General features: G+C 42.2%; 1 protein-coding gene across 6 annotated transcripts; it reads left to right on the forward strand.

The window, feature by feature from the left end:
• Positions 1-6: 6 nt before the first annotated feature.
• RAB14 (RAB14, member RAS oncogene family) lies at positions 7-16,313 on the forward strand. Of its 6 annotated transcripts, XM_035888583.1 has the most exons (11): positions 7-108; positions 1,218-1,479; positions 2,442-2,514; positions 2,894-3,036; positions 7,866-7,924; positions 9,255-9,308; positions 10,837-11,014; positions 12,145-12,211; positions 13,102-13,189; positions 13,516-13,546; positions 14,513-16,313. In XM_035888583.1, exons 5-11 carry the CDS (start codon positions 7,873-7,875, stop codon positions 14,688-14,690), a joined length of 648 nt encoding a protein of 215 aa, XP_035744476.1. In that variant the 5' UTR covers positions 7-108; positions 1,218-1,479; positions 2,442-2,514; positions 2,894-3,036; positions 7,866-7,872; the 3' UTR covers positions 14,691-16,313. The 6 variants fall into 6 exon arrangements, with proteins under 6 accessions (XP_035744476.1, XP_009647132.2, XP_035744479.1 ...); XM_035888582.1 differs by lacking the exon at positions 7-108 and having other exon boundaries at positions 151-1,479; XM_035888584.1 differs by lacking the exon at positions 7-108 and having other exon boundaries at positions 151-1,479; positions 2,442-2,509.
• Positions 16,314-16,352: the final 39 nt, after the last annotated feature.

Genomic DNA, 16,352 nt, shown 5'->3' on the forward strand with positions numbered 1-16,352 from the left:
CAGGAGCTAGGCCGCTGCTGCACGGTTTGTCGCCACCGCCTCCCGTTCCTCCCCTGCGCTGCACGCTCCCTGGGTAACACGCCACCATCCAGGACTCGTGTCCATGCGGTATTTTCATATATATATATATATATGCCCCTTCCCAGTTGCTGCGGTTGCACGTAGGGTGTTTACTGCATGTGTATATTATACTGTGTATGTGGCCGATGTGCAGTGTTGTCTGTACTGTTGATTGCTATGTTGATCCGTGCTGCCATGAACTCTGACAGAAAAATAACTTTCACGAGGGCTGAGGGGAGTGCCACTGCCTGGTCATGAAAGCGACAAAAGTATTTTAGACTTGTGCTTTGTTTTCTTTTGTCAATGCTTATTTGGGCTAAACAAAATAATGAAGTTCTGTTCTTTCACCTAGTTGTCTGTTGCCCATTTGCAGTACTCTCTTAAGGTTTCTATAACATCTGTGGACAGCTTTGTCGTGAATTAAAATTGTACTGAATTGTCCCTGCAGTAAAGCTGGGAAAAGGCATCTTATCTGCACTGGGGTCTCTCTTGCTCTGGAGGTTACTTCTTGTGGACCTTTCTTTCTAGACCTCTGAAAAAGAGTGGTTCTATGTTGTTGTATGATACTTTTTCACAGAGGTAAAAGTGCCCGTCTGTGAACAAGGCTTACTCAGGTTGTCTACATCCTAAATCATTTCAAACCCCAAGTGAGAAGTCTAACTTTTCCAGTAGCCAGATGTTATCGTATGGGATGCGTTGGTTTTTTGGGGTTGACTTCTGACATGGTTTGGATTGAGGGCCTCTTGTGCTTGGGCATTGCTCAGGAATGGGAAGAAAATCTCAACCCTGGGGGACTATATAACTAAATATCACATAGTTTAATATGGATTAAAAGGGAATTTGCTAGCTTCCTGTATGGATTTGAAAATGTCATAAATCTGAGTGGAAGGAAGAAGCTCTTGTTTTCCTTTTCCATTTTATGAATAACAACAGAAAAAAGAAAGCGACTGTGAAGGACAGCAGTTTGAAACAAACCTGTTATACTGGTGGTACTTGGATTTATAATGTAAATAGATCTCTTAAAATTCTTGCTTACTCCTGTGCATCTAATGGAACCCGCTTACGATTGTTTCTTACTTTGCTGTATCTTTCTGCAACAAAGGAGGTAGACCTTACTTAATTTTGTTCTAAAATGAGTTTGACTTGTGTTTTCCAAGGCGATGACTCCAGACAGTTGCATGTTGTTCTGATTTGTTAGACTGACAACAAAACTCTTCTGGTTTCTGTATACGCTGTCCCTAAACTTACCCGATATCTCTGGAAGCTGACTCTTCTGCTACGAACAAACACAGACACGTGCTACAGGTTAGACTCTTTTATAGGAAGAGGAAAATAAGATAAATGAGGATATTCAAATGGATAAAGATCTATGGCTGAGAGAATGGACATCGGAGAAAGTGCTCTTACTGATGAGGACAGGTATGCGATATTTAATGTAGCTGTGGTGCTAGGGTGTGGTTAATAAGAAATGAGGTGTGTGCATATAAATGCAGGAAGTTTAGGAAACAAAATGGAGGAACTTGATGGAGCAGGATGTGAAACCATTAAAAGGGTAACCAACACAATGTGTGTATGAGTAGATAGCTATTGAGGAAAATCAAAAAGTGAAAATAATATGATACGTAGCCTTGATTTAAAAATGAAGTTAAAGTTCTCCTATACAAAGAGAAGTGAAGGCCTGAAGGTCTTTAGAAATACTTACTAGGCTGCAGGCTGAGTTGAGGTGTTTTACATGATTAAAGAACATGGCAAATGCTTTTCTTCAAGAACAGCTTGAAACGGGGCTCTGCACAGCTGCAAGCTTGTTAATGTGAGCCCAGTAGCATGCAGGCCTTGTGCTTTCAGAGAAAGAATAACTGGACATGGAAATAATAAGAAAATGCAAAGTGATCTTCAACAGCAGATCATAGGAAGCGTGCTGGGTTGCTGTCTGATCAGTTAAGACAAATATATTGTCTTGTGCTAATCAGATGCTTTAATGAAATCTAAATGGGGAAAGCTAGAGAGGATGACTGGAGAAGAGCTGAAGAATGAGTGAGGAACTGGCCAGCAACAAATAATGTTGTCAGATAGATGTGAAAGTTACTGGGCTGCTAGCAGGCTGCTGCTGAGACTCCTCAGGGATCAGTCTTGGAGGAGGGTATTTAAAGACGAGCATGCAAAAATAAATAAACTGACCAGGGAAGCTGTGGGCCCGTCATCTGAAAGAGGGCAGAGATGTTTATATGTTTAGAAAGACCTAAATGTCCGTGGTGTGTGAGTCATAGAACCACAATGAAATTCAATTCTAATAGACCTCATAGCTTGCTATGGACAACAGACTTAGGGGAGTTCACCACTTGAGTGTATTAATTAGTAACAAAACTGTTATTACCTTCCAGTATGGTGTGATTTTACAGAAGACCACAGCTGAAGCAGTTACAGACTGTATTTCTAGCAGCCTTCTGAAGTAAGGTACCAGTTAGACTGCATTGTTTCATGTGCTTGACAAAAGTCTTCATGGGGCCAGAGTGCAATTATGAATTGAAACAATTCTACATCTCCCCAGTCCTCCCTGCCCCACTTATTGATCTCTTCTTAGTGTTCACTGTTAATTAACATCTTAAGTAAATATGCAGGGAAGAGAAGGAAGATTGTGCCCTGGGAAAGAGGGTAGCTACCTAGTCATTTTGTGTAGAGATTTAGAAGCTGTTCTGAATAATAGTTATTATTGGTTGCATACAGTTCCCCTTGTATGCAATCAATATTCTCTTCCAAATGAAAAAACTTGACAGCTCTTTAAAAGTTGTTTCAATTTATGAAAGGAATGATATGATGGCATTACCTTTTATAGAAGGGAACTGGACTTCAACTGTGAGATCCTTTCCTGTTGCATATCCTTGAGGAGTGACCGAAAGAACACCTGGATGGCCAGATGAAATAGAAAGTGCCTCTTGCTTCAGACTAACTAAACAGTGGTCCTCTGGCTGCAGAGTGGTATGTTTTTAAGGGGAACCTGTACGAATTAGACAGTCCTGAGTTTGAAGCAGATAGCTCTTTTCAGGTGTATCATCTCTGTGCGGATTGGCAGCTGATGGTATTAACCACATGTAGTGTCTAATAAAACCTGTGCCTAAGGTTCTAGTCTTTTCTGATAATAGACCTGCTTATTGCTGAGCATAAAGCTATGAAATTTCTCTATGCAAATGATAACCAGTGAAGGTTAAAATCGACTAATGTCCTTGAGTTGGGTTGGAAGGAACTGCATGGGTCTCGCAAAAGCTGGTATGGGTATGATATTTACAGTTGCATTACTCTGATGGAGAATGTTACGGCAACGCGCCTAGAACCACCTTATCCAAGTTTGTACAGATGTATGCTGATACTTGAAATAAGGCTTCAGTGAGATGTCAAAATACCTGTGTAGTGCTTGTTGATTAGAGGAGGAAACGTAGGTGTCACTAGTATCTCATTAAGGTCATCTTTAACTTTATATAAGTAAAAAGAATCCTCTAAGGGAGGAGTTGATATATGGAAAATGGATTATGGTGACACTGTTCACTGTAAAATTTCTAGTCCTTGCTGTAATAGAGTAATTAATTGTACAGGCTTTGAAACTTGCAGCAATCTGTGTATAGTGAAGCATGATCCTCTGGCTAGTTGCCATCCTGAAATAATGCTCTAAACTCTGGGGAAGTGTTACTCTGAAAAGGGAGCTAAAACTTGTCCTAAGTTGGCAGACTTTCCCAGAAGAGAGATGGCAGGTAGACCAAACTTCCATGCTAAACTTCTTTTACTTTCTGTTAACAGTAAATTCAGAGTTGGTTAACTTTGATGTCATAGTGTATAATGCCAGCAGTGGCTGAAGGGAAGTTGCATGTACGTACGTGCAACTTCCTCAGTCCTGCAGTCCCCTGCTCTCCCAAGAGGAAAACCCCAAACTCCTGTAGTTGGCATTATTAAGATTCACATGTCTGGAACAGAGAGCTGTGAAGTGGAGGTAGAACTCCAGTTTCTACAGATGGCTGATGCTATCAACTTACATTAACTCATTGCATTAACATATAGCTAATATTTTTGTGTGTTTACTGAATCCTGTTGTGCACCCATGTTGTCCAGACTTCCTTCTTTATCTGTAGTAAATGCTGAGATTGTAAGTTTTCTAAGGCTGAATTCTTGCCATGGCTTCTATGTTTAGTTTGTTGCATTTATTTTCCCCCTTCAGCACAGAGCCCTTCTGGAATATCAATTCTATTCCAAGATCTGAGTACAGGTTGGATTCCTGCTTATCTTTATTGGAATTTGAGTGTTTGAGTTTGTTATTTAGTGTTGGGGTTTTTTTTAAGAAGTTGTCTGTTCTCCAGAAAAGATTCCTGACCTTTAGTAATAATTTGGAGTATTTTAGAATCTTTTCTGTAACATGACCCTTGGAATAAATGTAACACCAAAGTATTGCTTTGCTTTTTTTTTTTTTTCTTTAGTTTAACTTCAGAAATGGTGCTAAAACATAGTATCTGTGTTTCTGCAACCTTTCCTTACCTGTGTCTATCAGACACAGTAACTTCTCCAGCAACTCTCTGGGACCTGAGAGAAGGTCTAGACTCATGGTATGAGTGAATTTATCTATTAGCATTGCTATTAATAATACGTTTCTTTAAGCTCTGGAGAGAGCACGCTAGGTCTGGCTGTACACAGTGGTATCTCTCACCACCTTTAGGGACCTAATGTCACTCTAAGAATGAGGGTGAAGTTTTACCAATAAAGATGTGGCTTGAAATTAGTCGTCCCTTCTCACCCATTTCTTGGTAGACTTTGTTGCCAAGCACAGAATTTGGTTTTCTCACTCTCGCTTTGAACTGGGAACTGATTTTGATGCATATGTTACAAAGCAGTGACAGTTTCTTTTATATTGAAATGGCAGTTAGACTTCTTTACTTAAAGAGTATAATGAAAATTGGCATATCTTAGCAAGCAAAACCAGTCTGTCAAATAAACAGAGTATATTTAGCAGTAAAGGTTCTAGTTAAGAGACTAATTTCTAATTCAGTTTGTGATATAGCTTGCACAGAGTTCCCAGTTTGTCCATGCTTTAAAAAAAATTTTTCCTCACCTTTCAGTGGTGCTACTCACAAGCTTGTGTAGTAAGACGTGTTCCCCGCACTTGTTATGTGCAGGAATATTGTAAAATCATGTGCTCGGAAACATGAAACTTCTTTGAGTATTTCTGAGTGCATAGCGTTCCTAGGTCAACTAGTATTGCGAAGGAAGATGCTTGCCCAGGTTTCTGCAGGGTGGATTTCATAGCCACGTGAGTGGTTCCCTATCTGGGAATTTACAATGCTGATTTTTTTTTTTTTTTTTGAACTGTAAGTTAGTAGATACTACTGTTCTCAGAATGCACCATAGATCTTTCAAACTACGTAAGTATTTGTGCTCTCAGTGTCTTTGCCTTTCCCTTTCTTTCTGTTGTGGCTGCAGCACCCACCTGTTTTCTGTGGAAAATAGTGCAGTTCATGCTATCTTCCTGAAGTACTTGTGCATATTAATTGGCTTTTTTAAGCTTTTTTTTTTTTTTTTTTACTTCCACTTACATACCCTGCAATCCTCCAGTTTAACCTTGTCTGTTATCAAGCTGAATTGAGCCATGAATATAGTCCTCCTCGCTTTACTTGGAAAGCAAGTAGTAAGTTCAGTATCCTCTAAGGACAAGTGGGCCAGATCAGAAGACGCTCAGTTTGAATGTTACTGCTATTGGGACATGCTGGAGAAGAGGAAAAACACAATCTGTGAAGATGGGTTTGGAAAATTTGAAGTACTGGATGTTTCCACAGTGACACATTAATTTTGAACTGTACATGGAGCAGTTACTTGTCTCTATTTACTGGTGTTGAAAATAATCAGTGCATGTATTGAAACTGATACTGTAACTCTGGAGTCTTCCACTTCCAAGACATAAGGCAGTTAATTTGCTGGCATGTTGAGTAAAGAGCAGTGCGTTTTTCAGTCATGGTGTGAATTCTTACCCAGTACAGCAATAAGAAGTGGCCTGTCCACTGAGCAGTTATTTGCCAGAGGCTGAGGAGGACAGAGGTGGGGTGGCTGCATGAGATTGGCCTCTACTATGGGAGAGGAGTTTCCTCTAAATTTTTCTTGATTGAAATTACTATTCTTGGAACCCGTGCAGCGCTTGTGTGTGTTGGCAAGATAGAATTCCACATCAAGAGCTACTGTCCAAAATTGTCTTTTGTTTACTATCCTGGATTAAACTTGGTTTAATGGGACACTGTGTGTGTGTATATATATATATATAGGACTTAGCATAAATGCTTTCCATACTGCCTGGGATAGAAGGACTTGAGAGTTTCCGCATCACGAGCCAAGCATGAAGGAAGGGCAAGGTGCAGATCAGCGACTGGCACACAGTAAACCCTCCTTAACTGCCTGTTGGAGTTGTTCCCCCTCCAAGGTCTAGATAAGAGCGTTTGCTTTAAACCTCTGCTGTGTGAAGCAGTGGCTGTTGGCTGTGTACTGTGAATGAGATTTGTTGTCAGTCACCTTTCTTAGGACTACAGCTCACTGTTAGGGATTAATCGTGCTTGAGGAAACAATTTGCTTTTGAAAAAGTTACTGGCTTGTAAGCTTTGCTGCGTTTTTACTTCTTTACAGTACTGGCTTCGTTTGTCATGTGGATGACACGTGACTGAATGAAAATCTTTCTAGGCTAAAGCAACGTTCTTTATAAAAATACCATGTTTTTCTAATGGCTGGCTATCTGCCATGCAGGAGCAAGAAAGGAAATGGTGAATTCTTAGTAGAAATTTTCCACTTGCTTACCTGATCACACTATATCTAGTTTAACTTAAAGCCGGAGAAAAGCAGGTATTTTGCATCCTTTATGTTAACTGGCAATATCTGGGCTGTATAGACTTTAGTAATCCTGGTTAACTTATTAGTTGGTAAGTCAGCTGTTACCCCTTGCAGGTTTACATAGCTGAAGCTGGTTCCAATTCCTCCTACATCTAGGAAAGCACAGGAAAACTCTGGACTACTGGAAGCACCCAGACAAAATACCGTAGACCATAAGATTAGTGATTAAACCTTATCAGATCAGTGAGGTATACTTAAGAGGGGGGAAGAGAGAAACTGCTAAACCTTGCTGTAATGCTGCTGTGCTGACACAGCCACAGAGATGTTAACTAACTTCCTGAACATCTGATTTGTGGCTTGTACCGCTTTTCTAACACAGACGTGTAGCAGTCCGGACCCCAGTTCTGGCTACTACAGCATTCTTCTGCTGTTGTCTTAATTCTTAGCTGTTTGATGCAAGCTGCACTGTTTCCTTTTGTTCCTGTTGCAAGTCTCAAAAGTGTGAGGTAATAGTTCCAAATTAGTGGTTTGTTTTTTTTTTAAACCTCTCCAGATTTTTCTTTTGGAGTCAGATTTTCAGTTCGTGTATTGGCTATTTGGCTAGCGAGTGCTGGTCCACTCGGTGACTCTGTACAAAGCAAGAGCCAACTGGGGCTTTTCAACAGCTTTAAGTCTTTCTGCATAAATGAGTATCAATACTACGCAGAGCGTGTTTCTACTTAGAGGCCTTACAGATGGGTTCAGAGCAAATGATGTGGGAGTTTCGCTGCGTGTCTCTGACACAAATTCAGTGACTGTGGGGAAGTACACAGAAACTGGAACTGTGAATGAGAGGATAATTGAGGGGGTGGGTGGGGAGGGGAAGAGGGTTTTGTTTGCTTATATGAACTAAAATGGATGAATTGGGTTGAGTTTGGTGAACAAGTAGCAGTTCTGACATGTTCTGTTTTTTGTTTTAGTGCCACAATGGCAACTGCACCTTACAACTATTCCTACATCTTTAAGTACATCATTATTGGTAAGTATTGCTGGGCACCGACCTGTTTATGTCAATGTGTGTATGTGTGACAGCCTACCTACAAACCCTGTGGCTGTACTCTTGTTGCCTTGTGTTGGGTGCTACTTGCTATGTAGTAGTGATTCTTCCAGTAGTTACTTGTCCAACCTCAGGCCCTCACATCACTATGCTTGCTCTAAAGCTTTAGCAGCTGACAATATAAAGGCAAAAGCCTTTGTGTGCCACAGAATTAGAGCTGTGTGGCTGGTGGCAGGTGAACTGGGAGTGAGGGCAAGCACCAGTGTCTGTATTGAGTTCACTTTATTGCTGAGTTACTGTTAAAAATAACTGTTTGTGATGCACATACTTCAGTATTCTTGAATATCATCACTGTTAGGGCCATAATGCTTAGCCCTCTGCACAGCACTAGAAAAAAAGACATGCCAAAAACATGTACATGTGGTCTCTTTCTGTCTAAATCGAGTTTATCTTTAGAAAAATTGCTAAATCCATTGGAAATGGGGAAAAACTGTGATGCGAATCGCAACTGGGATGTTGCGTTGATTCAGGTTTACTGTAGCAGTTTGACTGCCTCTGCATCACTAGTCTCAGGTTTTAGAATCTCTGCTGAAGACACAAGTGCTAATTGGAATCCATTGCTTTAGGCAGGCTTATAAGCTTCTGTCAGGCTATATTTTTTGTGTTAAACGTTGCTTTTAGCTGCAGCTTCCTTGGCTGTTTAGTCAGGGATTCGATTGCATTTATTACTATCCTGGAAGAGCTGGTCTTACTGTTAATTGTTTAATTCTTAATGATCTTGTGTAGTTGTAAGTGATCTACAGTCTTATTGTAATGGTTTGCAAGTCAGGCTGCTTTGACAGCCTCAGCCTCCGGAAAAGTTGGTTCTTAAAAGATCTTGCTGTTTCTCACCGTTGGCTTTGGAAATGAAGCAATTTCTTGGTATGTTCTGGTTGGCTGTCGGTATTTTTGATGTCCTGACCAGTAAGTGCAAGTAAGACAGGAGCAGGACAAATACTCAGAAGTTGTATTTTACGTTTCCATTTCTTACAGGTCTGCTGCTCATAACCTTGTGAAATACAGTTGTAAAATCAGTAGCACACATTAACTTCTCTTTTGAGTTTTCTGCTCCACCCTTGCTTGCAACCCTGTACCTGTTACCAAAACTATAGTGCAAAAGTTGATTAATTTAAGGACTGTAGCCAGGTGTAGAACATTGCCCTCTGGACCTGAGGATGGCTGCCTGTCTCTGTACCACTTGTTGTGCAGGATGAAGAAAATGCTTGTTGTAACAATGATGTGGTGTCAGCCTTAACTATTCTTTCTGTGACAGGGGACATGGGTGTAGGAAAGTCCTGTTTGCTTCATCAATTTACAGAAAAGAAGTGTGAGTATTTCCATTCACAATATTTATTCTGACTGGTTGGTGTGCTTCATCTTTCCTGCCTTTTTGCTTCCACCATGCATGAGCTTGATGTGGTGTCTGTCTCAATCTGTATGGGTTTGTATTGTACTTGGTCAGATTTCTGTTTTGACTCCTGCAGATGTAGAAACAAAATGTTGATGTAGTAATGGCAAACCTGCTGCCTCAGTCAGTCCTACCTGTGATGAGTGGGAAGACCACCTCTGTTTTTACAGCTTTTCTGGGCAATTTTGATACCAAACAAAGTGAAATGTCTTGTCTGAAACTTGCATGTTTTCAGTGTTGGTGTAGCTTGAACACAAGCAGTTGGAGTTTTTCAGTGCTTTTAAGCCCTTCAAAAAGGAAAACAAAAAGATGGGATTTGTTTTTCTTTGGCTCTGTTTGCAGACATAAGTAGTGCTGTCATTCTCTGTAGCTGCTGTGGCTCATGGCGCTTGGACTGCCCTGTGTGATGGTCTCTTACTGCCGGCTGTCTCAACTGCAATGTTTTTTCATGTGTGCTGTCATGACTAATGAAGAATTATCCTCAGTTCTTATTAATAATGTGCATAGTATTGGAGTTGGCAGTGGCTGTTGGCTCTTATGGCTCTCCATGAAGCTCACTCTTAGTGGATAAGTCCGTAGGTATTTAGTGGTACAAAGTTGGGCTTTACTGTGTGCTACTCGAGATGTGGCAATAAGTGGGTAGGAGCTACAGTTTAAAATATTCCTGTGTTCTAGTAGAAATAGGATTTTCTAACTGTTGTTTTTAATTAAAATCCAGTATCAACTGATTTTTTTTAAATACTACTTTGCATACGGCCAAATTCTTGATGGGGCTGTGGCTTGTTCTTAGTTTGTCACCATTAAGCTGAAGCACTACAACTGAACAAACTAACCTGCCAAACAGCTCTACTACAAGACTGTCACTAACTGCAGATAGTTTGAATAAGTACTCATCCTTTCTGTATTTTCTTGATCGTTCTTAAATACGAGTTTATTATAACTAGAAAGATGCCTTTTTGGTTTGATTTGCTGTGTTGATAGCTACTCATGAAAGTGGCTTTTTCCTGTGGACAGTCATGTTATTACCCTGTCTGAAACAATTTGGATATTTGTTTTTGAAGCTGTTTTACAGACTTAACTGTATCTTGGTAATTCCCTAAAAGTTATCTTTTCCTACTGCATTAAAATAGTTAACTGTTTCTGCAAGGATAGACTGAGACTCAACTGACTTGATACCTTCTGGTATATGTGGCCAAACAGCATCAGTATACAGGCATCGGAGAAGGCAAGGAATTTTATAACTGTTTTTAAAAATAACAGCACTTCAGGAAATACTTTATTTTATTTCTGGTTAAGTGATACAGTTTGGGTGCTGTAGCTGTAAAGATGCTTTCTTAGAGACTGAAAAACTAGTAAAGATAACTGAATACCGGTGACAGTAATATCTCTGTAGCATGGAGACCTTGTACTAGAAAGATCTGATCTTTGCTCTTATTTTTCGCGACAGTTATGGCGGACTGTCCCCACACAATTGGTGTTGAATTTGGCACGAGAATAATTGAAGTTAGTGGCCAAAAAATTAAACTACAGATTTGGGATACAGCAGGACAAGAGAGATTCAGGGCTGTCACACGAAGCTACTACAGAGGAGCAGCAGGAGCTCTCATGGTCTATGACATTACCAGGTAAGGTCTTGACTGGTGCATCTGGTATCGTAGCTCCGTGTGCTTGGCAAGCTGTTTGGATACCACAGCCAGGTACTGCCTTGTCTGTCCCCTTGACTGGGGTTTAAAGGACTCCTCTCTGAGTGGATTTGTATCTTCTTGTGTGAAACTTACCACATGTTTGTATCTAAATACTTTTTAAGTATTTAAAGAGCTAAAAATGAAACACAGGGAATTATGTGAGCTGCTTTTCTTGGAAAACATCACTGCTGACAGACCTGAGGATATTGCCATTTTAGGCCTTGACTGCCTGTGTTGAAGTTGCTTAAGCAATTGGCTTTGCTCTTAAAATCTACTCTTGAGTACATGGATTTCTCTCTTCCTGGGAGGCAACGGATACTGCTGCTTACCTGGCAGGAATATTCTTAGCATAGGCACAGGGCAGAATGTTACCTCTGTTGCGGTGGGATGTGTAAGCGTGCTTAGGGGACGCTGTGCGGATGAGAGCACTGGAGAAGTCTGACTTGTGGGCCTCTTCACAGGCTACTCCTCCAACAAAGCTTCCTCGCAGCTTCGCTATCCTGTCTTCCTTTTATTGGTGAAAATTAAAGATGCTGCGAAAAGGATAATTGATCAGATGTGCAACACAAAATACTTTTGCTTTCACACACCTCCCATCTTCGTCTGGGGCTGTTCTTGATACTCTTAACCACTTTTTTCTGTGTATATAGGTGTATCTCCTGTTTACTTAAATCTTGAGTAAAACGTAAATAACCTCATGTGCTGTTTGTTACCTATTCTACTGTACAGTGTTCTGTAAGAGTATTTGACAGGAAATCCTTTAATGTCTTCTATACAAAACAATAGAAATGTTGTCCCTGTGAAGGCAGTAAAACTACCACATCCTCAAAGCGTGAACTGGTCTGTCTTTCCACCTGTGGTGTGAGAGTTGCTCTGTGGGTTTAAAGTTGCTTCTTGAAACTTTGATCTAAGTCCAAAGATGATGCTGCTGCTTTGTCTGTCTGGAGGTTGGGGCGAGGAGCAGGGATGCCAGATGCTAGCGTGTTTATGGATGCTGACTGTGCTGTTGGCACGTAGGTATTTTAAATAAAATACCATAGCTAAAACTGTACTTGCTTGATTCTTTGCAGAAGAAGTACGTATAATCACTTAAGCAGCTGGCTGACAGATGCAAGGAACCTCACCAATCCAAATACTGTAAGTTGGACTTTATTTGGCTTGCAAACAAGATTGCTTACCTCTAAGTAAGAGGTGGAAGGCTTAGGCCAAAGCATCTGCAGTGGTAGCAGTGCTCTCTTTAAGAAGCTGCCTGTGTTTCCGCAGTTAGTTAGCTCTGAGTTACCCTGTTGTCCCCGTTCTGCAGTGCAACAGTGACTCTTCCCTTACTGCAGCTGGAGCAAAAGCATGGGCTCCTGGGCAGAAAAGCAGTGGTTTCTCCTAAAAGTCTTGTGCTACTCGTCTTCTAGGGGCCTCTTTTCAGCAGTTGGAGACAAAATTGTGCTTAACTCTGGTCAAACCTTAACTTCTGTTACTGCTGCTGCTTGCTTTGCGGTTGTAATGAGGTGAATGCTATCTCATCCTAGATTGGAATATAAATTGGATCTTCAGCAAAAGCTGACCAGGTCTTCTGGAGGGATGGGGGAAGAAGGTTCTGTGTCTCTTGACCACACCACAAAACTCCTCCTTCAGTCTTTTTCTGAATGCCCCTAAAATACTTCAGCACCAAGCTCATGGGAAGATTCTCTGCTGTGCTGAAAGAAAAATATTATGGCTGGATTAGCAGGTGATTAAACAAATCCCAGAAGTGGTTCAGAGTACAGCTCTCACGAATACAGAGCAGGACTGCTGCTGCTTTTTAGGACCCCCTCTCATGAGAACAGCCTGCAGCGTTTGCCAGTGACAGCTGGAGGTGCTATTCCTGAGGTGTGGAGCAGGCACTGCTAGAGCAGTGTTTTCCTCAGGATGCATGGCTTTTGCAGCTCAACTTTTCTACAGATTTCCTTCTGGGTTTTTGTGTTAATAATGAGGGTGGTGGTGAAAAAGCTTACTGGCTTTCTCCCGGACTAATTGTCTGTCTTCTGAACTAGGTGATAATCCTCATAGGAAATAAAGCAGATCTGGAAGCACAGAGGGATGTTACATATGAAGAAGCCAAACAATTTGCTGAAGAAAATGGTGTGTTTTTCCTCTTGAGCTGTTAACATTTCCTACAGGATAGTGATGTTAAAGTGAATCCGCAGCATTGATAGCTGCAAGCTTACACTTCCCAAGTAATGTAATTATACGTACAAACTTGTACTGTGCCTCAGGTAGTCTGGATTAGCTTTTAATTGTGCTTAGTTCTAGAAATCAGCTTGCGTGTATGCCTTAACTTAGTCACAAAATAGCCTTTAGTGCTCAAATAGTGTCCTGCATGTAATCTGAAGGTCATAATGTGCCTGACTCAGGGCTGTTTGTGTTGTGTATTATGCACTGACTGTTAAACCTCTGTTTCTGAACAGGTTTATTGTTCCTTGAAGCAAGTGCAAAAACGTAAGTTACTTCTGTCTAGAGTAACGATTCAGATGTGATCTGTTTGAGGAGCGTATCGGTTATGACTAAGTACAGCCATAGGATTTGGGTATAGCAGGGTTTTACAAGTGCCAAAAAACCCCTCCAAAACACTTCTGAGCTCCCTTGGAGGGTGAGGTACGTACAGCAGTTCCACTCATGTCAGCTTTGACTTGAAGTAGCTTGGCAGTTAGGCCTCTTGCTACGCTTCAGGCAAAGACCTGTTGAATTCAAATGAACCGATTTGGTTTTAAGACGTTATTTGAGTGTAGGATGTGTCTGCCTGGGGAAGAGCAGTTCCCAATTAGGGCGTTCCTACCCTCCGATGTTCCGAGCTGTGAGCAAGTTCTGTAGCAAACAGCCAGTCCCTTCGGTCACTGAGAGGAGTCGCTGCACCCTACTTGCGGTTGTCACGAAGCGGCGACTTCACACAATGTCAATTTAGTAGCAGTTTAGAATTTATTTGTGCCTTTATGGCAAATCACAGGATTGTGATCGCTGGGGGTCGGTCCTCCAGGGACTCTAGGAAATGCGGTTCCAACTGGCGCCTGTCTTCAAGGAACGCTTTAATAAAAAGGTGGTGATTAACAGTAGCTCCCTTGTCTTTAAGCCTCTTCCAGAGCTGCTCCGTGCCTGTGGCTCAGTGCCTTGGCTTATTTTTGCTACTCGGTGTTTTGGCGCTTTTTTTTTTTCCCCCCTGGCTAGTGATTTAATGGCTAGGGAGCGAGTTGCCGTATGGGAGGCTATCCCAAGGACAGGCTATCAGACTCCATGGTTTGTCTGCCCGAAGTACCGTACGCTCCTCCTGCGCCTGAGAGGGCAGGGTAGCAACTGCTCCTGCCCGGGGCGCTGTCACACCCCAGCGAGGCTGTCTGGGCAGCTGCCTCCATCACCCCCATGGCTTGGCTGAAGCGTAGCCTAAATAACCCCCGCTGCTCTTCTTCCTAGCGGAGAGAACGTCGAGGATGCCTTCCTGGAGGCTGCCAAGAAAATCTACCAGAATATCCAAGACGGAAGCCTGGATCTGAATGCTGCAGAATCGGGTGTACAGCACAAACCGTCAGCTCCGCAGGGGGGGCGGCTAACCAGCGAACCCCAGCCCCAGAGAGAAGGCTGTGGCTGCTAGTGACCTCCCTTCCGTGGCTCCATCTCTGACCTTTCACCTCTGTCTGTTGGAAGCGATGCTTTTGACTGCTTCCCTGTCTTCTGTACATCTTATTGGGTTGAATTAAAACTCTTGAGACAAGTTTAACACAGTACTAAACTGCTAAACAACTTTAGATGTAATCAGGTTATCAAAGGCAAGTAGAGTAATAAAACCTCTCCTGCATGGTAAATCTAGAAGTTTTTTTTTTTTTTATTTTTTCCCCCCCTCCCTTCCTTGATTGTCCTTGTGGTAGTGTCACCGATACATAATTTAAACTGAGCACTGATGCTGGACTCATGATTTTACACTTTTGCAGGGCTTTTGTCTTGTACGGTTTAATTTGATGGTTCTTTGGCCTTTCTTCCCCGCCTCTAACTGTCGAGGGCTGGCTGTAGGAAAGGAGTTTTTGCTGTGAAGTGACTTGCGATGGCAGCGAGGGGCTCTGTAACGGGGTGCTTTGGTGGGAGAATCCCCGGCGGGGTGTGCCGGGGTGGGGCGGGCCGGCACAGGAGCGTACAACTCGCACAGGGCAGCGATCCCTTCATTCGTGTGCTCATAGCTTTACGTCATTTTTTTTATTATTTTTGCCACTTTTATCCTTTACCTTTGTTAACAGAACGTAAATATGTATAAAATTTGAAGGAACTGAGCTAACAGTTAAAATACATCCTGTGTATATGATTTTAATGAAGAAAATGATTACTGGCATTAGGACAGTATATCAGCAAATCCCAGTTTGTACAGTATGACCTGTATGTCACCACACCGCCCCCTTAGTCCAGAAGTAGATGTGACTGCAGTTCACTACCCTAGGCTTAACTCCCTGTGCTGGGGGAGCTCCGATCCCGATGCAGACACTTAACACTAGTGGAATCTGTCCTTCATCTTTGCACTGTGGTGTTCCGACGCCGTTTTGTTCCCCCCCTCCCGTGCAATCGGCAGCGTGCTAACCCGCTTCTCTTCTGTAAGCGTTTTTGCATTACTGGGCTGCATCGCCCGCCTCGCGTCGCATACAAAGGCCGGTTCTCTCGCACACCTTACGCTTTTATACCTTTAACTTTTTGAATGGCCAGAGGCTGAACTGGACGGTCGGAACAACGCCTCTGCTCCCTAGGGATTTTTAACTGCTGTTGTATTTTTGTACCAGTCCCGCGTGAGGGGTTTCTTTGAAGATTGGGGCTCTTCCATGGAGCCTTTGAGCCCCTCGGTGGGGGGTGACACAACCTGTAATGCCTGGAGGAAGGGGAGCTGTCACCCCTGGCTGTGGTGCCAGGCTCTGCCAGCAGCACCCCCTGCCTCCCGTGAAGCTTCACTTGGAAAACGTCACGGACGGTTTAATAAATGGAAGGGGGGTAAGCGCGTAACCGCGGCCAAACGTCCGCCTTCAGCCTCGCAGCAGCGTTTAAAATACAAAGCAGTCTTAAAATCCCTCTCTAGACACTAAAACTATACAATGTTCAGACTTGTAAGTAAACAGTGGTACCAGAGTATTGTACAGTCAATGTTACATAAAAGCCAAAACTGGAATGTGCAGACAATAGGATTCGGGTAACTTGTGCGCTGTCCCTTTGTTTTGTCTGGTTAGTCTTTTTTTTTTTTTTTTTTTTTAAAATAATACTTTTAAGTAGATGGGTTTTTTCA

This window comes from Egretta garzetta, unplaced genomic scaffold, assembly GCF_000687185.1.
Source record: "Egretta garzetta isolate BGI_Z169 unplaced genomic scaffold, ASM68718v1 scaffold211, whole genome shotgun sequence".
Lineage (NCBI taxonomy): Eukaryota > Metazoa > Chordata > Aves > Pelecaniformes > Ardeidae > Egretta > Egretta garzetta.

Excerpts from the sequence above, each read along its gene's own strand:
- RAB14 (XM_009648837.2), top strand. Across the intron at positions 9,309-10,836 it reads TCAATTTACAGAAAAGAAGT|TTATGGCGGACTGTCCCCAC; the intron begins GTGAGTATTTCC and ends TTTTCGCGACAG. Across the intron at positions 13,547-14,512 it reads CTTGAAGCAAGTGCAAAAAC|CGGAGAGAACGTCGAGGATG; the intron begins GTAAGTTACTTC and ends TCTTCTTCCTAG.